Source organism: Electrophorus electricus, chromosome 6 (genome assembly GCF_013358815.1).
Source record: "Electrophorus electricus isolate fEleEle1 chromosome 6, fEleEle1.pri, whole genome shotgun sequence".
NCBI lineage: Eukaryota > Metazoa > Chordata > Actinopteri > Gymnotiformes > Gymnotidae > Electrophorus > Electrophorus electricus.
In genome coordinates, this window is record NC_049540.1 from 14,414,522 (window position 1) to 14,440,170 (window position 25,649).

The 25,649-nt window shown below is 44.5% G+C and overlaps 1 protein-coding gene across 4 annotated transcripts; it reads right to left on the bottom strand.

Moving 5' to 3' along the window:
* Positions 1-2,259: 2,259 nt before the first annotated feature.
* On the bottom strand, positions 2,260-24,831 carry pik3r1 (phosphoinositide-3-kinase, regulatory subunit 1 (alpha)). 4 transcript variants are annotated; one of them, XM_027027335.2, is made up of 15 exons: positions 24,426-24,831; positions 22,387-23,033; positions 12,908-13,003; positions 12,744-12,818; positions 12,530-12,661; positions 11,363-11,564; positions 11,052-11,134; positions 6,248-6,350; positions 6,032-6,130; positions 5,738-5,918; positions 5,356-5,624; positions 5,084-5,260; positions 4,903-4,977; positions 4,624-4,794; positions 2,260-4,275 (listed from the first exon to the last, which is right to left on the bottom strand). In XM_027027335.2, exons 2-15 carry the CDS (start codon positions 22,718-22,720, stop codon positions 4,086-4,088), a joined length of 2,187 nt encoding a protein of 728 aa, XP_026883136.1. In that variant the 5' UTR covers positions 22,721-23,033; positions 24,426-24,831; the 3' UTR covers positions 2,260-4,085. The 4 variants fall into 4 exon arrangements, with proteins under 4 accessions (XP_026883136.1, XP_026883138.1, XP_026883139.1 ...); XM_027027337.2 differs by lacking the exons at positions 11,052-11,134; positions 11,363-11,564; positions 12,530-12,661; ... (2 more) ...; positions 22,387-23,033; positions 24,426-24,831 and adding exons at positions 7,603-7,729; positions 7,833-8,119; XM_027027338.2 differs by lacking the exons at positions 11,052-11,134; positions 11,363-11,564; positions 12,530-12,661; ... (2 more) ...; positions 22,387-23,033; positions 24,426-24,831 and adding an exon at positions 9,156-9,547.
* Positions 24,832-25,649: the final 818 nt, after the last annotated feature.

Genomic DNA, 25,649 nt, shown 5'->3' on the forward strand with positions numbered 1-25,649 from the left:
CCATGGAACAGCATTATTGTTTGGAATTAATAATAATAAAAATAATAATAATAATAAAAGCACAGCATTTCTGTCCAGCTTGTTTTAATTTTAGATTAACAGGACCAAACAGCAGAGACAAGCAACTTCAAAGCACGGTGGCTGCAACTGTCGACAGAGTCCATCATTCCTGCTGGAAATAGCTTCAGTGCATTCCTGGGCTTCATACCATGTCACATGGCCCATAGCAAAAGGTACGCATGGCCGTGTACGTCAGGCATTGTGTGCGTATCTCTGGGTGAAGTAATAAGATTGGTGATTGGGAGTCTTGAAAACAGCAGCCTTCATGCTATGCATATCTGTGGCTCACCACTTCCTGGCCTTGTACTCTTGCTAAAACATACAGCAGCTGAGCCTTCAAGAGGAACTGCATGGTCAACCAAATGCTTGAGCACAGTGGAAAAAATTAGGTCAGCACTGCTGTCATGTGCGTTTGTACAGAATTCAGAAGACAGAATGCTGGACCCCCAGCAGCACGCTGGAACACTGAAGTGTAACAGCTGCAGTTGGCTGAAATGATCAGGTTTTATGAACAATGATGCATTGTTGCATACTCTTTCAAAGCCCTTAGTAGGCACTTGCCATTGTTGACAAAATTACATTTTATATAGAGAGTCATCTTCAGTTTTTTAAATATACTTTCAACAGTCAATCAGTCAGGATGGCTTGGGTGTCCCCTACGCCAGGCTGTGCTTTAAACTGTTGTTAACGGTTATGCAAAAAATACAAGATGTTTTTTGTTTTTTTTTCACTTGTCTGGCATGAGTGGACAAGTTGGGCTTGTAAAAAACTTTGGCTACAATTAACTAATTCTGTTCTGCAACATACACATTGCCATTTATAAATGATGCTTGTGTACATTTTCATTTTGTCTTTCCATTATAAATTGCAAGTAGCTTTACACTAGTCCTGTGCTGATGCTCATCAGAGTGCAAAGCCTTATCTTCAAATGACAAATGATTGTCGAAAACCAAATGTGGCGACATATTTGACCGAGGACAGCTGTACCCAGGCCAAGAACAAAAAGTACCATGTCCTCAATTGGGTCTGGTGACATAGATGGTGTGTGCGATCATGTGACACCACTGAATTTGCATAACCTCAAATTCTCCAGTAGCACAGAGGTCGACCCCCTACCAAGTACAGAGCCTTGTGACAAAATGAGCCCTGGAAAGATTTTTTTCTGAAAACATTTTTTTATTTAAAACAAAGCCATTAAAGGTTTGTAGAGGTTTTAGAACTGGGACACACATGTTAGTTTTGGTATTACAGTTTATGTAAATTAATACAGCACAGATTCAAATGAGAAAAATCATTCTTTAAACTGCTGCTTCTGAACAACTGCTATTTTCCAAACAGCATTAAACTAAGAAGAGTGAGAGGCCATGTTAAGGGCTGAAGCAGAAAAAAAGCCCTAGAACAACACAGGAAAAGAAAATAAATATTTTATCTGGCCAAAGAAAATTCTCATTTGAATCATCTGATTTCGTACCAAGTACTCCTTGGAGATCACATCTAAAAATGCAATTCTTGCAGAATTCAAGGCAAATGAAGAGGACTTGGGGGACTTTCCCCAGGCACACTGCAGCACAAAGACAGGGTCAGAGCAAGTATCACTTTGAATATCCTGTCTAATAATTAAGATGTTCTTAACACTTTTGGGAAAGTGGCCCTTTAACTTTAACCTGATGGCAGTTCTTGGGCATCAAATGAATCAACTAGATCAAACCACAAAGGCAGTTGACATGGTGATGAACTCCTATAGTGCAGATATCAGAGTACCCATTACTATTTTTATCAATCATCAACTCTTCATATAAATGCCTAGGTTTACTCAGAAAACAGAGACCTACATCAAACTCAGTAGTGTTCAGTCTCTCTTTATAAGAAATGCTAACTGGTGGCAGCTGACCAAGTGACATGCAAAACTATCACGGATTTCTGTGAATTAACATTCAGGACCGACCTGCATTCTTCTTTTAATCTTACTAGTTCCTAAATGTTAAATGAGATAAATGTTATATTTATGAAAGCTAAAAGAAGAGAAAAGATGCCCCCCTCCCCCCAAAAAACCTAACTAAAACCAGAAAAACTCACTTTAAGGCATTCTGGCCTAGTTAAAACAAATCAAATCACTTTAGTACTGACCTTGCTTTGGTGATAAACTAAAACAATTGAGCAACCAGAACAAATATGCTCATTAACGAATTATCAAGCTGATTACTGGTGTCACAACGATGTTTATTTATGCAAAATATCACTGGATCATTGTATGCATAACTGTAATATAGACACGACTCGAGCTGGAGGCAAAACTATGCCAGACTTCACTTGTTGTAAAGCTTAGAATATTGTAATTCCTGACGAGCAATTAAGAAACAGCAGTGACAAATGTGTCCATGAAAGCTGGCAGTCAAGGAAAAAAAGTGGATTCATTTTTGTCTTCCAACTGTTGAAATCATCAACGGTATTATGGGAAAAGCAGTCTAGTATTGTCTCCAAGTCAAAATGAGTTGATCCATCCATGTAAACACTAGTACAGGTTTTCTGATACAGAAAAAATACTATGTGGATAAGGAATGAATGGGATGTTATTCTTTCACCATCTAAAACGGGTCATCACAAATTCCATCATTCCAAAGGATCAATTCGCTTTTCTCTCCATTTGTGAAAAATGTATCACAAAATAAACTTTTGTCATTGGTTTGCAAAGAGTGAACTATAAGCAAACGTTTTCTGATATGAATTTGTTAGATTGCAGATGTTAAGATTTCTTTGCACTGCTCAAATGTTCAAATATAACATGGGTACTATTGACAGAAGCAGTTCTAAAGTCCCCCAAGGATCTTCCCAGGAACAAATGAGCTCAAAGTGAAAAAGACTAATAAAATACTCATCATCTTTAATCTTATCAGCTATTGATAAAGAAATTTGTAATAAAGTACTTTATCATCATTTGTTGTTGTAAAACTGAAGCCATCTTTCTTGGCGGTTTTGACACTTAAAATATTCTCTTACATACAGTATGAAAAAAAAAACAAAACAAAACAAAAGCTTCAAGCCATAAAAAATTATATTATGGGTAGCAATAAAATAAAATCATAACTTTGCAGAGAAGAAAGATACAGAATTTGCATAGCAGATTGAATACAACTGAAAAAGAAATGAGCAACTTTTTTGTTTTTGGTACAATATGGTTTTATCACATAGGTTTTTGACAGTGTCCATATGTACAGCATGAATGTCCATTATAGGCCCTTTCACGTGCTTTGTTTGTCCGTAAAGGGGACGGAGTCAAACATTTGTATATGTAATGCTTATAAAGGAAATGCCACACATCTGCCACCCTCTCTGTTTTGCTCCTTTGAGATGAGACTTTCAGGTGCTCAATTGTCCATACAGGAGTCTTTCAGGTGAAAACACAGAATATATTGTTTTCAAAAAGTGCCATCTTGCTACATTGATCAACTGATTCCATGGTCTGTTCACAAGTTTCTCATGTCAACATCTTGAACACCACCAACGAATAGCTTCCAGGTACTGTGAGTTTTGGTCACATGACTTCCACTCAGCCACACGCGCACACAGGGATGGGGAAACAAACTGAATGGTAGCGTGAGGGTTTAGGGCTCTAAGTAGCATTAAAAAAAATGCAATCCAGAGGTTATCAAGAGGGTTCCACATTCCAGCAGCAGGTAAAGCTTTGAAATGAACAAGCACCATTTTGGCCAAGGCCTCCAGAGTCTTTCATTTGGGGGGGGGAGAGAGAGAGAGAGAGAGACAGAGAGACAGAGAGAGAAAAAAAGAGAAAGAGAGGCTCAGCAGTTTCCACTTGATCAAGAAGAAAACTAAATTCAAGTCTCAGTGGCTGAAATTTGTTACAGGGGTTCACTTTCACAGCCCACAGTGGGGCTGTGCAAAGGCCAAGAAACAAAAAGTCAGCCCCGTGTCCTGAAGGCCGAGTGCAGGCATGGCCATGCCAGGTGAAGCCCTCCTCTACACTCCCGGCGAGAGAGACTGCGCGTGCGCGCCCACTGAAGGGAATCTCATCGCCTTTGGTGCGCGTACACTGGGTATGCTAAGGTGACGTTCAGAGAGTCATTGTGCTGAACGAGGGAGGTGTGCTGGTAGTGCAGGACCAGTTCCTTCAGCGAGCTGTATAAGTTGTAGGGCTCGGCGAAGCCGTAACCTGTGGGGGTTTTGTTGATCACGCAGTGCTTGACCTCGCTATCCACGCTGCAATGAGAGAGATGCAGTGTTAAGACTCTTTAAACAACCTCATACACACAGGGCTCCTTTATTCACAGTAGTCACAGTAGCCCTCTACACTGAGAAAAGGATTGAGAAATGAGAAAAAATATTGCACAAAAGTACTGTATGTTTAAAATGCAGGCTACTGGAGACAAACCTTTCCAATGACAAAGTACATAAACAAGTTAACATTAACTTGTATTAACTAGCTAGGTAATACTGCTAACAGTACATTTTCAATTAACATCAACTTAATTTAAAAATGCTATTTGCAGCATGTGGTTTTCAAACACGTCCAGGCTAACAAGGGCCCTGTGGCTGTTGGACACGTACACAACACTGCAGGCATAGCAGCCAGGCTTGCTGCTGTCTCGAACCAGGAATGTGCCATCTCGCTTGCCCCGTAGCAGAGCTTCAGCCTGGTTCCGGTTAATGTTACCCAGCTTCCAGGAGCGCTCGTCCTGGTGGGGCAAGTCCTCGTCGTCCTCCACCATCGAATATTGACTAAAAGAAAAACAAACAAAAAACGGTGAATGATTATCGGAGGTAGAACTTGCAGTAAGGTGGTGCAGCATGCTTGGTTGAATGGGGCGGGCGATGATTGACACTTACTCTTCCTGGTTCTCGTTTTTGATTCCCAGCCACTCGTTGAGCTTTTTCTGCCGGACTCCTTTCTGTGTCAACCACCTGTGGAGCAAGAGGGCATGCACCTGATCAGTGTCTGCCGGGGCGTGTGACCTTCGGAGGAGATTCTATTCAACTAAGAGGAGCCTTTTGAGGCCAGGGCACTTACATGAGGTACTGATCCCTGGTCTTCCTGAGCTGGATGAGGTCAGGCTTGATGCTGTTCATCCTCTTGTCGATCTCCCTGTAGTCTGCCGCCTGCTTCTTCAGGTCCTCCTCCAAGCGCCGCTTGCTATCCACGATCTCACTGATGCGTGACTTGAGTTTCTCGTAGTTCCCCATAATCCTGAGAGTGAGGCATTTGTTAACAACAGAACTGCTCATGACAACTACTCTCCTCCCACTAGACCTGAGATGCTGCGGATTCCATCTCTAACTTACCTCTGGATCTCCTTGTCATTGCCATCCCTCTTGAACTTCTCAATGTACTCCTTGCTGTAGCGCTCTTGTGTCTGACACTGCTCCTCAAAGATCTTGATAGTCTCGTTAAAGGCTTCAATGGCTGTCCTCTTCATCTGGATCTCCTGTGAGGTTCTAGTATATTCCTCATACAGCCTGTCGTACTCTCGGTTTTTCTCTTGGTACTGCAGGTGGTATTCGTGTAACTTTTTGCCCACTGCCTCAATATTGTCCTCTTTCACCACTTGATCCTACAAAGCATCAAACATTTTTAGCACTGCATCCATCGGAATGCCACACACTAGTTTAGAGCAAGTTCAAACACCCAAGATGTCCTTCACTTTGATGCCTAGGCCAGCCTTACCTGCTGGTGCTTGGACACAGGATACAGCAGTTTCACATCTAGTTTGGGGTTATATTGGGCTAAGGACTCGTGCCGATAGTGGTTGATCAGCTCCACCACAGAGCTGAAAGTCAGAGGATCGGAGAAGCCATACTTCCCATCGCGATGGAAGATTTTGATGAGCTTGTTGTTACCTCCTTTCCTGTGGGCCAGTTTAAACACAAATGAATCAGAGTGCCACACAAAGATTTACTGAGATTAGTGCGTGAAGAGAGAGGAGGCAGCAGTGGACAGTTGATAACTGTAATATGTTACCTCAGAGTGAGGGTGTAGTCCCCGTGCATTTTCGTGGAGGCGTCACGGACCAGAAACGTTCCGTCAGCTGTGTCTCTCAGCTTCTCGTTTACCTCCTCCCTGCAGGAGAGAGGAAGCCTCCAAGTTACAGACGATGAAAGGAAAACGTAGTCTTGAGTTTCGCTTACAGTGTAAAAGGCTGAGAATGGTAAGATGAACTACAGAAATGGTGCTTGCCTTGAGATATCTCCCCAGTACCATTCGGCGTCTTGAAGAGCCATGTTGTTGTTCATACCGTTGTTAGAGACGGGGGTAGATTTGGGTGGCTTTGGAGGTAGTGCTGTGGAGAAGAGAGGCCAGCAGGTTAATATAGCCCCAGACCATTTACATCCAAATGGACCGCCTCCAGTTGAGGTCATTTACATAAGAAATGTGCCCAGGCAAGTACCAGTGCATATGCATGGACATGTCTATGCAGCATCCAGGAAGAAAGTCTATAAATGTTCAACAGGAAATGCTTTTCTGGAGGCTTAAACAAATAACAGCAGGGGAGGAAATCATGTCTCTCATTCAATGTCTCTGACCAAGCTTAAGAAATAGTTCCATTTTTTTAATGCACGAAGAAGCTTCTGCACTTTGCTAGATCCGGCCGTTCCACTTGATTAAGCAGAGGAAGGAAGGCTAGCCATGACAGAGGGTGAGTCAGGGAGAATCAATTTCATTCAGGAGAAAAAAAAAAGCAAGAGAGAGAGAAGCCCTCCCCATTCTGTTTGCAGTCTCTCAGAAGGAGTGAGAAATACAGCAGTAAATCAGCCCCAGAGTGGGACAGGCAGCTGATTGGCTGCCTGATTAAATCACACAACCTCTTTCTGACATCTAACATGGAGTGAAGCCAGACCAGAGCACAATAACCACTTATGAGATTGCTGAAGACCAAGCAGAGTAAATGTCAATGACATCACGGTCATAGGCAGAAGGCTGCTTAAAGATCGTATATGCGTGCTCTTGGAAAAAGCTGCTCTCTCTCTAACCAACCATTGAGGCCATGTTGCATCATTGGTAACAGGGAACAGCAGCAGCTGATTGGCTGCTGAGCTGAGTGACATGCAGCTGCGGGGGCTGTGTGGTCTCTGTGGAGCGAGGGGCAGAGCTCGAGCGATGGGCTATTTTTATCCCCCCTCATCTGCCCACTGTCTTCTTTGTTCACTTCAGTCACTAAGCATTATCAGCCCACTGCAGTAGCAGCCCAGTAGTCTCGCAGTCACACATCAATACAGCTACGCCAACACCAATATAATAAGCGTTTTGCAAAATGGCGCACTAAAGATCACAAGCCCTTGGGAAGTGTGCCTAATTAGAAAGAGACCGCCGTCTCACAGAAACTGACTCACATTACTAACAGACAAAGAACACATGACGATTATACTACAGCTAATTTCATTGCCAACTTGTGGACTGTCAGCTATAGGCAATTAAACCTGTTATATACAGTGCATCTAGAACTACCTGTTTAAAACAACACAGGGCACCCAGAACTACTGCAATGGCTGCAATCAATGACACAGTCACTATCCACCAACTTCAGCAGTTACCTGGTGGGTCTACTTCTATGTAAAAGAGCAGGTCAGCTCCAGAACCCCGATCCGAGCCTGGACAATCCGTATCACTCATGGTTAATGCTGCGTTGCACATCGGCGAGATTCAACACAATTCCCCTGCCTTGTGGAGACAACAAATGCTACATTTCTCCATTTGCAGCTCCAAAATGAGTTTTTGGAAAAGCCTGGAAGAGCAGGGTCAAGCGAAGCATTACATCACTTACCCCAGCCAATGGTGCTGCGGGACTGTTGCTGGCCACTCCTGCCTCATCGCCTGTCACTATATCGTTCATTTCCCAAATGCAATGATGTCATCATGAAAGCACACTGGCTTTTTGATCCAACGGTAAAAACAGATGTCTGATGTCTCATTCAGTAATTATCCACTGCTTAAATATAAGTGAGGAATCCACAGCCTGCCAGAGAAAAGGCGTCAAAGCGACAAGAGGAGACAGTCACGTGTGAAGTGCATGGTGGCGCAGCATCTTTCAAATGAACAGAGGATCTGGTGCCTCACTCTCTACCTCGCTCTCTATCTCCTCCTCCCTCCCTCCCTCCCTCCCTCCCCTGTTCTGTTGCAGGTCCCCTTGGCTCCTCCTCTCAGTGAGCAAGGAGGCTGGCCTCTGTACTTGCAGGCACACACAGAGCCTCCGCTTGCTGCTGCAGCCGCACGTAGGCAGCTGCAACTTCAAGCCCACGGCCAGGTCACAGACAGGAGAGGGCTTGCAAATACCGCCTGTAATCCCAAAAGCCAAGGGGTGTGGGGGAGGGATGACCCAGAGGCCTGGCTCCTGGGAGACACCCGAAATAGCCAGAGTTCTCAGTAGCATTAAAAAAAAAAGCACTAGGAACGCAGCCTATTGTCAGGCTCACTTCTTTAATGACAGCTCAGAGAAGAGGCATAGCTAAAGGCTACCCGGCAGCTAAAGAGCAGGTCAGGGGTGGCCAAGAACCTCGGACAAACCAAATGACAGTAGCTTTGAGAACACCACAGGAATCAGGACGTGTTTGATCTATTTATTGTGTTTAAAAGCACTGAAAGCACATCACGAGCTGCAGAAGGGACATACCACTTGCAACTCAATACTTGTTATTGATGTTGAAAACGCACTGAACGGGTGAGTGAATCAATAATGCAGCTCGTTCCCCACACATGCTCGGACGTGTTGAGGCAAGATCGGGCTCAGCCAAACCGGTCTGCACACTTTTTCCCTTTCTTTGTGCTCTGAGCTTTGTGGTCACGGTGTCTGTACTTATCAGCCGTCTGTGACAGAGGTGCACATTGAGGCACGGATGATATATGTGGCCCCACCACAGTTCACCCCATAGAGGTAGGGGGACAGGGAACGGGTCCGACTGCCCTACCAAGTAGCACTTTTGAAAAACCTGTCTAACTCCGTTCACAGCAAGACAGCACAGCCCTAATTTACACCTTTTCTCAGCAAGGTAACAATTTATACCTTTTTTTTCTGTCAACTCCTGTTTTTACCCACAAGACCAAAAATTTAGCTCCAAACTTTCCACCAGTCTTTAAACACCACACTTACATTGTAAATTGTGCATGTTCTGGAGCTGTTTCAGCAAACTGGCTGCATGATCACCAGAGGAAATCTGTTAAAAGTATTTCCTTGTGTGGTAAATCCAGAAAATGCACTCCTCAGGTCCTCAAGAGTGGTCCAATTCCTTGGATTTAGTGACTTGGTACATCCACGTAGCTCTTCAGCCAAGGCTAGACATGCTAGCAGTGACTGTAGTCCTGCAGGCAGCCCCTGGAGCCCTGCTGACCGATAGCTTGGGCACTGCACGAGGGAAGGCTGTGTAAGGGAGGCCGGCCTGGGGTGGCTGGTTAACAGTTGCCGTGCTGCTGGACCTGGCTCTTTGGGAATTGCAGCCCTGCTGCATGCTCGCACTCTCACAACTGGGCTAACTCACCAGCACCGCTCTTATGATTCACTCGGTTTGCTTCAAGTATTTGCTGAGCCAGGCATTCTAGCGTGCTGGGAGGGAGGCTGGCTGGAGGAGTGGCGTCCTGGAAAGCGGGTGTATTTTTGTGGGGCACGCATGTGCAAGTGGCCAGTGCTTGCAAGCTAACAAGAGCGCTCTGTGGAGAAGACGCCACTTCTAGCCAACCAAATTTAAGTGGGTCCTTGGCTACCGGCTTAAAATAGCCCGCCTGTAACTGGGAGCGAACAGACAGGCGCGCGCGCACGCGCACACACACACACGCACGAACAGAAGCATACACAGACAAACACACTTCTAAAAACACGTGCACTCCTGCCCATGGCAACATACATAATTTCAGACACCACTGCCACATGTGCAGAGACCAAGTCATGTACAGGCAAGTAAATGAGACACAGCGAACTTGAGCCTGGGGCAGCTCTTGAAGCAACCCTCTTAGGGGTCTGTGTGTGTGTGTGCGCGCACACGTGCAAATCACAGGAAGGAACCAAGCTGCCCAAACAGCAAGCTGGGGAGTGAAAGTGTGCGTATGTTCAGTCTGGCTCAGCCAGTGTGTGTGTGTGTGTGTGTGTGTGTGTGTGTGTGTGTGTGTGTGTGTGTGTGTGTGTGTGTGTGTGTGTGTGTGTGTGTGTGTGTGTGTGTGTGTGTGTGTGTGTGTGTGTGTGTGTGTGTGTGCGCATGCGCGTGCGCAGCCTGGCTCAGCCCAGGTGCAAATTACTGACAGCTTGAGCATGGCCTACACCAGGAGGAGGATAGAAATATCCCCCAATAGGTAATAAAACGTTTAAACCAATGGTGCACATGCACAAACACATGCACGCACCACTTTATTAACAGTCCCATCTCTACATTAGCGAAAATTGGGTTGTCCTCAGAACTTTTGTTCAGCTCTGCTCCACAGAGGCAGGGGGAGTGGAATGCTAATGTTCTGCAATGCACCTTAAATAATTAAAGATTTAATTACCTGGGCAAATCAAGCAGCATGCTGCCACCAGCGTTCACCTTCCATTAGAGCTCAGCGTCCTTCCTCAGACCAAATCCGTACACTTTTGTTTTTCCCTTTTATCTGAGAAGTTCCCTTGCAGCAACTCATCTATCTGAAGCTCGGTCACATGTCTCACCCTTTGTAATGTGGCTTGGGGCAGCCATAGCACTTGGGTGACATCAGGATATGGGCATCATGCCCAGGTGCTGATCTGTTGGCTGTGTGTGGGTGTGTTTCCAGGGAGTGGACAGAGGGCCCATGTGACAGAGCCAGGCCCTCGCACTGCACAGGCCTTTGCAGAGACAACATTCAAACCAGAAGATGGGTTGTCTGCCCCCTCATGCACAGAGCGCCGCACATGCCTCACGTTATCTATGCCATTCCTTTTGCCCTCTTTAAAAAGCCGGGGCAGAGGTGCCCCAGGCACACAGGCAATGCAGAACGATTATGCAGAGTCCAAATGGAGTGTGAGTGCAGAGGTAGTGACTTTTACCTGGAGCTGCCTGGCTGCTGCTCCATTCGCTGGTCACCAGGACTTCAAGGATGCGGACATGGGCCTCAGGGCTAGGCTCGCAGCTGCAAACACAGACCAGGAGAGAGAACACTCAGCCAAGGTCCACGACGGGAGTATCTGGCAGGACTATTCTGAGCAGGAAAAACCCGGAGCCTAACCACAAAAAACCTGACCCAAATGACATCTTAGGATTCTACCTGGTGCATGTTTTTGTACACGTCAGCCTCACATGCATGTATGTGCGGCAGGGGTTGTGAGTGTAGTGTGTAGAGTGAGGTATGAGGGGGAACCTGGCAGTCTGCTGCCGGAACAGCACAGGGCAGAAGATTTCGGCGAGGGCGTGTGCGTTCAGCAGGTTCCCAGCAGAGGCCTGGCATACACGGGTGAGGTGTCTCAGTAAGGACTGCAGTGTCAGCCAGTACTGGGGAGGGATCGCCGAAGAGCTGGCAACCCGCCGCAGGTGCTGCGCGCACTCCTCTGAGCCCTGCACCTCTGTGACCAGTGAAAGAGGACAAAAAAACAGAGACAGACAGACAGACATGTTAACTCTTTGGGAATGTTTAAAAAAATCCTTTAGTGACTGCCTCACCTTAGCGATTGGAGCATGAATTAAGCACAAAGGTAATCTGAGCACTGAGAAAGTGTGTGTGTGTGTGTGTATATGAGAGAGGTGGGGATTAAAGTAGAGTGTTACAGCACTTGGGTGGAAACCTGTGCTCAGAGAGTTTCAAACCGCACAAAGATCACGAATGTGACAATGACGGAGGAGAGTAAGGCACACTGCGCGCTGACTGGTTGATGCTAGAGATAAGTGTGCAGTCTTTTTAGGTCCTATTAACCACAGATATCCTGTTCTGTGCAATGTGACTTCATGATAACCATACTAGACATAGAAAAAATAAGTTTCCTCTTGCTCTCACACTTTGATGAAAGTGAGTTTGTTTTCTCTCAGGGACACACTGTTCTATAGTACATGAGCAGATTCGGCAATCTCATTGCATATTTCAAACCCGACAGTGGGTTCACAATGAGTTGCAGGCTGTTTAAATAACTGCCAAAACTGAAACATATTTACATAACTGCTGAAACATGTAGCAGTCTGGCAATATGCAACATACCAGATTATCAGCAGAAGCCTGGCTTTGGGCTGGGCCAATATGCCAAAGGAAAAAACAAAAAACAAAAAAAAAAACATTTTTGCAGCAACTAAAAGCAGTTGGTGGGGATCACTGAAAGGTTCATGGTGCTAAACGATTATGGTTGCAGCAAAGAGGCTTCAAGAACAAGAGCACCCCCCGTGGCAGCTGCCACACAATATCAGCAGTGGGGGTGACCATTGCCAAAGTTTCTCTCTGGCTTTGATATCAGGATCTCTTATAAATTCAATTGTGAGATTAAATTCTGCCACAAATAGATATATTGCTTGGCATGGAGAGCTATGTACAGCATGTTCTCACCTTGGGCAATGTGTACCATCTCGCTGTAGACTGCATTGTGGATGAGGGGCTGGGGCAAGTCTAGCAGGTATCGTCTCAGACCATCACACAGCATCTGCAAGTCCAGCTGCTCAAGGTCCATGGAGGGGGGATCTATTTCAGACACAATTTATTAGAGACCAGCAGGAGGGAAGGTAGGAGCTTTTGGGAGTAAATGGATCTTAAGGTTACTCACCACCTTCGAAGCTCTGTCGCACGTCGAGGCCACCGCCGGCAGTGAAATTTCTGTAGAGGGTTGGATTGTTCAGACCTGCCAACGGGAGGGGGTTTAGCTTAGACATGCGATGGGTCTAGAGACAGAGGCGAGATGGAGAGGCAGAGGGAGAAACAGACACTCACCTTTTCTCTCGATGGTCTCCAGAAGTTTGAGCAACATGGGCGGAGCCACGTCTGGAGGAGTAAACTGCTCCGACAACTCCAGCAGAGTGCTGGAACCTGCAGGGGGAAGGAGGAGAGAACTATTAAAACAGCCTGGCAACAGCAGCCAGCACAACCTTGCTCCTACAACCCCACCGCGCTTCGTCAGACATCGATGTCGACCATTTTGTACCCTCTATACACAGCAGGGGTTTTTGCCCAGATGCCGCCAGGGCAGGGCATGTTCTGAAAAGCCACATTTAATCGGTTTATTCATCGCGTCGATGGGGGGGGGGCGAAGGCACACATTTCTGGACAGCATGTCCCGAGTGTGCTCTGTGGCTGTGACTTGGCGGAAAGAAGGAGGCCTGATGTGCAAGTTGGCACCGAGTGGAAGGATGTGATTAAGTGGGGAGTGGAGGTGGCCGGGGAGGCTAAGCAAACAGCGGCTGATGGGCAGAACCTGGCGGTCGGGAGGAGCGCTCGGACGCAGGTGTGCGCTTCAAAGAGTAGCAGGCAACCGGTGGGCTGCTTTATTTGGACATGAGGGCGGCTGTTTAAGGAGGCCGGTAGCTCTCAAAGGGTCGGCTGTTCGGATTGGAGGTGGCTGCAGTTAAACAGGAGCCGTTATGAATGGGGCCTCTTTACAGTCCATTCCATTTTGAACTTTTCAGCATTAAAATTGTTGGGGGAAAAATGCCTGCCTGCCTGCCCCCCCCCGGTAGCTTATTCACAATCAGTGCTGAAACTGACTGGTCTAGAAGAGGAAAACCTTCCATGTACAGAGGACCAGTCATTTAGGTCATTACAAATAATGATAGGGCTAGATGCTTCAGGCATTAGAGCCAAAGTGCCTGACCAAGAAGTACATGAAAGGTTTGAGAGCACATGTTTTTTCCCCTTTCTGCAAGTGAGCAGGAAGGTCAGACCCAGCAGGGGGCTGGCAATGCAGGTTATTCATTTTCTAAGAAGTATGGAAACACTGAGATCAAGAGGCCATCCTCATATAGAGATTCAGACATCAGTCTTGTTCCTGCATGCATCCAAGGTGCAACCTTTAGCCCAGACAGACACCTTATCCACGGCTGCTGGCCAGAACGAGCCAGTTGGTTCTCAGAAGCCGGTTTCACAAAAGCTGTGCTAATTTTACCCATGTCCACTCCACTTTAGGGCCATCTTCACAAATGGCCAACAGGGCTCATCCTTTATAGCCTACCACTCTTCACCTGTATTGTTTGTTGACAGTTCTCTTTCACTGTTCCCCCACAGAACTATAGAAAGATGATACAGGCAGGGAACAACCCCTGGGAGCCTCCTGTATGGTTTACAAAAGCTAAAAATGCTGTCGTCATGCTACCACAACTCAAAACCAAAAGGGCTGTTACCATAGTACCAAAACTTGCAACTGGCAGGTTTTGGCAGTGTGTATTACTTAAAATAAAAAAACAGATACAAAAAAGAAAGCAAGCAGCCAGACTGAAAGTCTGCAAGCCCATTTCTATTCTGGAGCACCGCCTTCAGTAGCAGGCGGCCTGGTGAGCACCCTGTGTTTGTTTCCCCGTGAAAGCCTGTGGTGGCAGACTCATGGCCTGACCAGGAGAGAAGTCGGATTGGGTTGCTTCCCAGGAACTCGCAGTGACCCGATAGCACTGGCCCTCGGGGCACTCCGACTGAATGACACCAAGAAAAATTGCTGAAATGTTTTGGCTCATACTTTCTCCGAAAGGCCTCTGCTCAGACTGGCGATCAAGTGGACAAAGAAGGTGGTGATTGCACAGGACTATGGCCCACTACACAGGATGGTAGCAGAAAGTCATTTATCCTAATGCCTACATCAAGTTTTACCCTGCATTAGACAGTTCTTTATGCATGCTCTTGTGCTGACCTATGTTTTAAGAGAATCAGGACTTCACACAAAGGGAGTATAACATCTGCACTCACTCCAGCAATTGCTCAGAGGTTCTAGAAAGCCCAAGCTGGAATGAGGGCCCTCTGGAATGACAACAACAGAACAAAAACAAAAAATGCTTCAAAACAGGACGAGGCGCCAAGTAGAAAAAGTGGCTAATGCAATCATTCATGGCCAAACCAAATTACAGTCATGTCCTTTTTAAATATGTATTTTACCATCACGTATCTAAGACACTCTCCTAGCAGGACAAGGTGCTTGTGTTGTTAGGGAACAATCAAATCGAACAGGCGACGCAGGATGAGCTCAATTTCACCCGACCAATAAGAGAAGCCACTCTGGCTCTGGTTGCCAAGGTAACAGCAGGAGGAGGAAGAGGGGCCCCATGAGCAAGTAAGCACAAGCCTTGAGCAGTATGCAAGCCATCTCTCCCACTTACGTCCCATAAGGTTTGGAGGAGACAGGAACTACAGGACACGGAAGCCGTGGGGCAGCTGCCAGTGTGGTTGAGCGTCGTCTGGTTCGGTGGCTGAACCTTCTGAACTGCACAGCATGGCCAGAACAAAGATAGATGGCTCACGAGTTAAAATTAGGGGTTCCGATCATGTAACCTGCTTTCCCAATCTAGCTGGTGCTCTCTCTCTCTCTCTCTCTGTCGGTTGTGACACATCCACCTGACAGGTTTCCAAGGATGAAGCGTACATAAATAATCAAAGAAAATGGTTCAAACTCCCCACTGGTCACGTCAACTCACTTCCCGGACAGTCACTGTTCATAGCTGCTGTTCCAATTCAGTTCTAAAGGAGTGCTAGTTACAGTAGATATTTATGCATGTTCAGCAAAGCACACAGGGTTAACTGTACCTACTTCAGTCACACTGGACACTGAGGACATGATAAACAACATTTGATGGCTTAACAACAACAATCTTCAAGGTATGTCAAAACCAACAATATTTTAAGAATTTCCATGCAAACCAGATTAGGTTTTATTACAAAAGAACACCCAGAGTACAGCCATTTGAAAAATGCCACCACGTCTCCCCCTAGAGATGAAAAAACGGAAGAGCAGCCATGAAGCACAGATAGTGGAAATATTAAAAGCATCACATTATAATAAAGCCATTGTTCACTGGATCAGGAGAGTCGGGGCAGGAATATTCTGGCTTTGGAGGTACCTCAGGTTAAAGTGATTAACCATATTTTCCTTTGTACCATCATGTGAAACACTGCTTGTTAGATTGAGACAAAATAAATTCCACTCAGATTGCCCAGGAGTTCTTAAAGGAAGACTCCAACACTCACTTTAGCACTACATAAATGAGCCAACAGGGCTTCCTCTTATTTTACAAGTATAGGAAAACACATCAAAATTCTTTGTAGTAACCAGTCATACTCTAAAGAATCAGTAGACACTGTTTAGGTTGAAAACCAGAGTATTCCATTAAACATGTGCTGCCTGAAACACAGTTGAACTTACAGTGCATTCAAGGAACAGTATGGACTGTTTTCTAAAGAACAGCATGTCAATATTTCTGAAAACTGCCAGTGTCTTGTTACTTTAATGCACTTTAACCGTGTTGCAACATAAAAACCACCTGTTCTTTTCACCGAAAACATAGTTTAAAACCCTTTCCAAGGGAAAAAAATTAACACTCAGCTCAGCTGTTTCTGAAAAACCAACACAAAATCTTGCAGTTTCACAGTAATAAATATGGGAAGGTTTGCACGGGCCGGCACATCACACTGTGATACTGGGATATAAATTTTAAAGTAAAAGAAACAAGAGACAAAACAGGTAGGCTATTCAGTTTCTGTCTGCTCTCAGGCTGAAGTGTGTGTTCCATTCAGACAGGTCAGGTCACAAAGCTCTTTGCCAGTGTAAAAATATGACAGAAGAGGTTGAATCTTGGCATCACACTTAGTTATCCATGTGCAGATTTCAGTTCTCCTTTTCTCTTTCCCCTCCCAGCAATAGGCTGCTAATCCCTTGAACAGTCGTCCTCGGCCTCCAGTAAGAAGATTTGCCAGTTCAGCCCTGCATCTCTGGAGGGGACGTGTAATGAAAGGCACATGTGCACACTCGCACGCACAGGGCCCCATCAGCACGGGCGGGTCACTGGGAGGGGCACCTGACTGCACATTCACAGAAGAAGAAGGGGGAAAAAAGGGGGAGGGTAGTAAATTACCACCTCCCATCACAGCCAGTTTTTCCATTTTCCTCAAACTCATGGCTGGGGTTTTTTTTTTTTTTTTTGGCTGTTACATTACTATAGGAAGTCGTGTAGTTGTTAGTGTGCATTTGGAACAGCAATATTCTGACTCAGAGGAGTTGGGGCAGTGCTGGAGGGGGCAATGCCGGGAGCTCTGGGTATTCCAGAGATGTCAGCTGCAGCGGCAGAACACACCCATTTATCCTGCACCAGGCAAAGCATGAAAAGGCTGGGAGTACGCTGAGGCCCGCAGGGTACAGCATGTTCCGAGCTGGGTATGGGAAGGCGAGAAGGGTGGAGTGAAGTGTGGGCAGGCGTGTAAGCGAGCATGTTGGGGAGTGCATGTAGGGCAGGCAGGCATGCGGTCACCGCCGGGCATGGCCAATGCTTCTGCTACAGCAGGTTTGAATGCACATTGCCATTAGCACACAGGGAAAATTGTACTGGTTCAGCACAATGCAAAATGTGTCCACTGGGCACATGCTCTATGGGCTGCTGAACAGCAAAGCGTGTCATTATGATCACAACTGCAGTCCAGCCCTGGCCTAACCACCAGTGCCTGGGGGGACCTTCTTGGACAGACGCTGCAATCCTGAGCATTTGTTAGGGTTTTCCCCTTGGGAATTGTGTGTGTGTGTGTGTGTGTGTTCATTCAGGCTAGAATGTATCTATTTTGCTGTGCTCTGGGCAGGAGGCTGGACATGAGGATATGCCCCCCTAGCTGCTTACTCCTGTGTTTAAGGGAAAGTGCACATTCTTTGCGAAGCCAAGCAACAATTTCCCCTCAGAGAGCCTAACTTCAGCTCCACAGAGCAGTTTCAGCCGAGCACTGAGGAGGCCCCCGAAAAGGAGAGCTACATTATCTCAAACTCTAGCTATGCAACATGTTCTCTACCCTGCCGTCTTCTCGCTCTCTCAGCCCTACCAGCTCCAAGTCCCTCTCTTTCCCCCTCTGGTTTTTCAGTTTACTGCAAGCACTTCTCTAAGTGTTCAGGCATGACTAAGGGCACTCTACTAGCAATTTGTCTGGCTGAACGCATGAAAGGCTTTTTTTAACCTCTCTCTTCCCTTCAAACCTAAATACTTGAAATCTTTAGTGCGTTCTCAGCACAAAGAAGGCTGTTCTTACAAACTGTACTAAAAGCAAAAACAAAGGCCTACCTCAGTTTTGTAGATTGAAGCCTACCTCCACAAGATTTACTGACAAAGACTAAACTAAGATTTGCAATTGAGCAAGGTTTTTTTTTTTGCCTCGAGGTAAATAATCTCTGATCTGCTCTTCCCCATAAAATAAAGGCCTTGCACTGACACTCAGAGATGGGGGGGTTGGATTTCTCTGTGCGTGACAAAGCACGGAGGCCCTGCATGGACTTGCATAGAGCAACTAGTTCTGCTCTACCAAAGCGGAAGTTTAATCACTTCCATTTTAGAAGCATCCTCAGAAGCACAGATATCTATAACTTCTATCTTAGCTACAACAAGATATTACCTTTGGGGCAACTACTGTTTATACTATCACTATATCATCAAATTATTTTGGCAGACTTACAGACTTTCTTTGGTCTTATAAAAACTTATAAATTGCCCACTTTCTAAAAGCTGAAGATAAACTATGTTAATGAACACTAAGGCCCTGCATTTTCAGTCCATTATGAAACCTATAAATGGACCGCTCATATTCAGCACCAACTTCTATTTGCGAAAGCACAACGGTGCATGGAGAACAGCAAATACACTAGAAAGTGAGGCAAATCAGATACCGCCAGAGCACAAACCTTTGAAAACATGCAGCCGCTGACGAGGTGGGTGTGGTTTACTTTCATTTGCTGTTTACACATACATAGCCATTCCAATGGTGTATAGAGCTGAACACAATCAGAGCACTCAAGTGGCTCCTGCCTGATTATGGCTCAGCAATCATGTTAACTCACGCCCAACATGCAGCTTTTTGTTTTTAAATAAAAAATAAAGCCACCCTAAGCTGGAAGCATTCAATTAAATATGACTGGAATTCAGCTGGAATTCATCCTTTAAAATGATGAGTAGGGAGATTCCACTCTTAAAGAACTGGGGGTAGGGGGGTTTGAAAGGCTAAACGATCGCTGCACTGAATGGTGTAAAGCTACAGAGAGGCAGCACATGTCTCAGTACCAAAGCCATCAGCGAGGGAGCATTTTGGAAGACATTTTGTTGTTTAAAAGTAGAGAAATTTGCAAATCCATATAATAAAAGAATTTCTTTTTTCCATCTGGTGTGGGAAGACACTGATGATGACCTTACCTATAAGACGCAATTGGACGTCGGCTGAAGACATGTGGATGCCACAAAGATATTCGTATTGGTTTGTGCTATTCATTCATGTGCATTCATTTATTAATTCTTATCTGATGTGGGTTACAGTTAAGTGCATGACTTTTCTGCATTACAAACACTGGCCTTCAGGGAACAATTAAAGTTGTGCACAACCCCCATATTTCTGCACAGAAATAATGACTGCTGGATGTCAGATTTTAATGTAAGGGGACAGCACACAAAAGCACATTACACAGCTGTGCATTACCAACATAAGTAAACTGACGCAAGATTGTGAACTACCAAGAAATAACATTCTGTCCTTGTTATTATTATCATTATTATCATAGTTTATTTAATCAGATTGGGTTTTATTTGTATCCAAATCAGATGTAAGCATTTGGAGATGCCTTAATAAATACATGGAGCATAGACAATTTTGACTGAACAAAGGGGTTTTAAATTGAGTGTGCGTTTGATGCAAATTACTTTCAAAAGTAAACTGAAAAAGGGAGCATTTGTGAATGCGGATAATCCAGTGCAGGGCTGGGTGCTGCTGGCCAGGCCTAGGCACACAGCCCTTCACTCTTGAGGCCCACAGAAAGGAGCACATTAGTGTTTTTAAAAGCTCGGGAGCCGGAACGGGCTGGAATTCCACATCTGCTGCTCTCTGAAGTAAGCCCCTGTGGCTCAGAGAATGAGCGAGAGAAAGAGAGAGAGAGAGAGAGAGAGAGAGAGAGAGAGAGACCACCAGAAAGGGAGAGCAAAGCCCCTGCTTTTGACCCTTTCCCTCGTGGCCTCCCTCTCTGCTCTTCTCCAACTTTTCCCTCTCCCCCTCCCCTATCTGGGCCCGGCCCCAGCAACATTATCAAAACATGAAAAGAAGGGGAGAGAGAGAAGAGGAGAGAAAGAGGGGCCAAAAGGAGAAGCAAGAGAGGTCCGCCAGATCCTTCAGTGGCAGGTAATAAATCACAACCGCTGTGAAGCAACAAGAATCCAGGCTGCGGCCCCAGGCCCCAGCGCGCCGCTGCAGGCCTCAGCCCCTCTCCCCGCCTCCCTCCCGCCCACACAAACACAGAGACTTTTCTTCTCCCGGTGCCACATTCAGCCTTGCGCCGAGCTCTGGGGCTGCCACTCAACACTGCCAGCCTTCATGCGGACCGTAACCCTGCCAGACCCTATAGGAATTTCACAAATCACATCCCACAGAGACTACAGGACCCCAGGGGAACCTGTCACTGGGTGGAGACTCTTTTTTTAACTTTACATGTTTGGTTTTTTTTTAATAGCCTCCAGCATCAGAACATCAAACTTAGTCATTAAGAACTGGCATCAGATTAGTGTCAATGTAAAAATGGACTGATTTGGAGGCAGCTAATAGCGCATTTGCAAAGAGTAATAACAAAAATTCAAGACATTCTGCAAAAACAATACTGCATTAAAAAAGCAAGACAGGAGTCACTTCTGTCATTCATTAATGAATTTCACTTAGAATGACCAAGTTTAGCCTAATATACAGACCATATAATTTTTTTAAAGGAATAAAGCTTTGCAACTTAGAGACAGGTTATTTTATGTTATCTATATGTCAAAGAAAGAAAAAAACATGAAGGAGTCATGTCATTCGTAGAAGGTACCAGGTGCATGAACCCACAGTGTGCTTGGCTCTTACCCTCAGCCAGCTGCATTGTTTCCAGGTTCTGGTCTGTATTCAGGAGAGCGCCGAAAGCTCAACCTCCATTATCAATACTATAAGTGTACTGTACCCTCTGTAAGCCTAACCCCAAACTCTGGACACACTTGACAGTATATTTAAAGCTGTATGTCTTTATTCTTAGCAAACAGGGTCTTCTGCACTGAATCAATGCAAAAATGTCAGAACATCTGCACAATACTTTTCATAGTTCTGGGGAAGGCTGACAGGGTCTGGGCTGTGTCACCTAAAAATAGCAAACACTCAAAAAGAAAGAAAGAAAGAAAATCTACCACAAGTGGCCAGGAAGTAGAGGCTGACTACTACCAATGATTACTGAGCAGCAATATCTCGCTTATATTCCAATGTTCTGACTATCGATCAAAACATTTCCAGTCACTTTGCCACCATGGCAACACTGTTTCTTCCAGTGCTACTTAATCAGAACCTAATGCATGGTACGAAAGAAGAAACCTGGTGACGCACTCCGCACAGCGGTGGTTGGGCATGGTGCGTGTGCTTTAATTTGTTCAATCCATGAGTTTGCCCTCGTGTGCGAGTGGAAATTACCATGAACCCAAGAACACTTTTAGAAACATTAACCACCAATTCCAACTGTATGCAGAAGGTCGGTTACATTACAGCTCTATGAAAGACATGGAAACAGTTCCAAGTAGACATTACCCTCTGTACATCCGAAGTCTTCTTTTCTTATCTTAATCCTTACAATAATTACCCAGAGACGTCTCTGACACCAGGGTAGAAGAGCAATAATATTGTAATAATCTCTGTGCCAGCCTCCTGGGGGAGGTACAGAAGGGTCGTGTGAAGCTCTACATTGCTAGATCACCAACTGCTGTGCTGCATAAAATGAGATAGCCCCCAAAACCCCAGACTACTACACGGTAGACTCTAATGGACAGGCCTTCCCCCAGACTTCCTGTCATGTTTGCAATTATGACCCGTGTCAAAACATAAGCATTCAATAATAATCAGGAACATTTGCATGAAGCTACTATAAACTCTTGAAAATATACGGTATAAAATTGGTCACTACTTGATAAAATGGGGTTCAGGGTAAGTATTTTAGGGAGTGATATCTGGTGTGTACATGAACGGATTTGTTTAAATTGTGTTGTGTTTGTCTTATGTTATTATGACTCCATCATTTCATATCATAAAATCAAACAAATGGAGACTGACTAATCAGTCCCAAAGAGGGGCTTAGTTAAAAAGAACCTCAAGAGTTTCCTGGGCACTAAACCAATCTTTCCCACTGCTGCACAAAATGGTGGACAACTGCAGTTTTAAGGTAGAAACCATGCAAAACCTCAGCTGTAGCAGAGGACACTCACCTCCTTGCTCGGAGTCTGGGTTATCCTTGGCTGATCCTGGGGCCACGGGCAGGGGTCTTGGAGGTCTTGGTTTTGGGGTTGGAGGGGAAATCTTCTTCTTACCAATGAACTCCACATAGGTACCAGGGAAGTCCCCCTTTTCCTGAGTCATTTCATTATAACCAGGCAGCCAGCCCACCTCCTCTGGTCTCTCCTCAAGACCTTCACTATAGCCAAGTGCTAGTAGGGCACCTTTACTCACTATGAGTATGTCCCCGACATGGAGGTCAATATCCTCCTCCCTCTCCTTCTTGTAGTCATAGAGGGCTCTGTACTGATATCCTTCCGCACTCATCTTGATCTCTTAGTATTACTTATGTTTTGCTGGCAAAAAAACTGTCAAACTGGGTTGGGTTTTATTGCACCTCCTACCTGTTCTCTGCAATGCCCTCTCTTATCCACTTCATGGATATAACAAGTTATCGATCTAGTGTGAAAGATATTTCCCTATAATCGCAAATGTTATGGTGCAGTCGTGCTTTGTCCGTCGTTTGTACTCTATGTTAAACTGATTCTCCAGAGCTCTCGAGCACCTTCACGGTGCTTCAGACACAGTGTTCCCATCAGTGAAAAGTCTGATCCAGTGCTTTAGCCAAAGCAGCCACGACCTACAACACAGAGAAGCCATTTTCTAAGGACTGCAGAGCACACAAAGTCTATTTGGATGGTTCTTTTTTTTTTTTTTTTTTTTTTTTAAAGCAAATCACCTCAAATCTCCTAAAACTAATCATTTTACAACAATTATAAAGCAAAATACAACTACTTCAATATTTTTTATATTTTTTACAAATACAAACTAGTTACTGCATGTCACAGCAATGGTTTTAGTGGGGAATAAATATATATTGCATTCATACAATTAGTTTTACAGCGGAAAGAACGTAAATGAATCTGAAAGACAGTAACGTCTAATTTCATAGGACTTTTTTAGTCCAACACGCAACAGTGAAAATGTAGCAGGAAATACTGTTTCATTACCATATAACAAGCAAGATATTTAATTTAGATTACAGCATATTAAAAAAGCACCGAAATCAATTTTACAACTAAATACATGTGTAAGTAACGTAGAGACATATGTGTACAAGTCGCCATGCAGAAATTTAGACTTCTTTTTTTGAGATTACGCAAGAATATTTAAAGGTACCCCAGTTCAGGAACACACCATGTAGTACAAGTGGTTAATGTCTGTGTAGTTTAGCTATCTAGCTAATAATCTAAGCAGGCTATGTAACGAGATACAGCAAATGACGCTTGAGAAATCTAGTGTTAGCTTAGCTTATCTAGCAAGCTAATGTAACTAGCTAAGACATTTGAGAAGCTTTCTCTAGCTATCGTATTTTACCAGCTTTGGATCTCAACCTTCTATAGTTTAGCTAATGCTATAGCCGAATAAAAATACACAACATTCAAAATAAAACATTCGAGTAGGCCAACTGTTGCTATATGTCAGCATTCAATATTATTAACTACGCTCTATTGCCAACATTGAAATAACTAAGCTAGATAAATAAATATACAAACATGCTCCCTTAGCTAGGGTTAGCTCCCACGTTAGCTAGCTACCTAGCTTGAGCACTGGCTAAGCTTTGTGTGGTCTTTACAGAACAGAGAATACATAGCTAGTTAGCTATGGAGTTAACCAGCTAGCTAGCTAACAACCTTATAACCTACGTAACACTAGCGAACACTACGAGTTAATTGCAATACAGCACATACACATGCAACAGATCCAGCATTTAAAACACAGTGTAAGCGCTCAGATGTGTCTGGTGCTCATCGTCATGGGAACAAGCTGTTCCAGTCAACTGGAGCCTCGAACTTGGCAAGAAGGTTGACAATTTAGCTAACGCAGGCTAGCTAACATAGCTGGCTATATAAAAGTTGTGCGTGTTCGTAAATTAGCCAATAAGTGAATAAAATGCTAACACACTGGATAACAATGAAAACAGTCAACAGCACGTACAAGGAAAATCGAGAATGGAGCATGAGATACTCACTTTGATAGCTAACTTGTATAAAACCCGTCAAAGTCGGGCCGAAAAAATCTTTCCTTTCTGTAAAAAGTGGTTAGCTTGAAAATACAGCTTTGTAACATGCATCTGAATCCAACTTTAAGAAAATCCACTTCGGGTAATGCCTTTTTTGCCGAAATAATGGTCAATTATTGAATATATTTCACCTTAAAACTGCGTTTTACACTAATTTCCTAACTTGTAGACGAGGCTCGTGCACTCTATAATCGTGACGACTCCGCCCGAGCGACTGCAGTGCGAATAGAACCCATTCCCAGGCGCGGGGAAAGACAGCCACGTCCATCAAACGGCATCGTCGTCGGACGCTACGCATACTCCGCCCTCTGAACGATCCTCTCCGCTTTTGAGCGATTGAATGCCTGTGCACGAGTGGCTTAAACATGAACTGCTACTTTGCAAGCTAGCAAACCGGTTGCATCGGTTCATATGTAACGTCCCTGAGATGTTACACAACTTTCACATTCGGTATTTCGGTTCGGTACATAATAATCTGTTTTTGGCTGAGGCCAGGAGTAGGTTCAGAATAGGAATTCAATAATATATTATTGCCCATAATATATTATTGTGTAATCTAAAATCTGCCTTTAATTTTTGAATTAAAGAAAAAGGGCTTCACTGAATTTTTTATCACAAGAATCTTTCCATATCAGCCCCATTATTGCGAGGTCTTCTCATAAAATAAAATCTCTGATTCCCTTCTCATATGCAAGTATTAAATTCAAGGAAATAATATAAAGAATATAACAGCTGTATGATGCATACATAGTAATAATCTGTAGTCTCTGAATTTCTACCTGTCATTATCCTTAATTAGATGAATCTGAAAGACAGTCAGGATTGTAAGAATGTACATTGTTATCATTTGTTCCTAAATAAGCAGTCTAATAACTAGAAGCTGCCACTCAACAGGGAAATAGGAAATCCTTTGGAAATTAAGATGAAATATAAAAATAATTTTTGAGAGAGCACTGGAATCAAACCAGGTCACATTTGTCTTATTCCTGTCATATTCATGTCCTGAGATGCAGTATTACATTTTATTAAGCTATGGGAACAAGAAATACAATTTTAGAACAGAAAGTCCATACAACAAGCAGTGTGAATAACAATGAAACACTGTAAATTTCTATTTGTTTTTACTCTTTTAATATAAAGTTTCAGATTTATTACTTTGTTCCACCATCAAGT

Bases quoted from the DNA above. Each gene is read 5' to 3' on its own strand.
- pik3r1 (XM_027027335.2), bottom strand. From the start codon at position 22,720: ATGAGTGCGGAAGGATATCAGTACAGAGCCCTCTATGACTACAAGAAG. The intron at 11,565-12,529 runs GTGAGAACATGC...CACTGGTCACAG, and splicing joins GATGGTACACATTGCCCAAG to AGGTGCAGGGCTCAGAGGAG. The intron at 4,978-5,083 runs GTAAGTGCCCTG...CTTGCTCCACAG, and splicing joins ACCAGGGATCAGTACCTCAT to GTGGTTGACACAGAAAGGAG.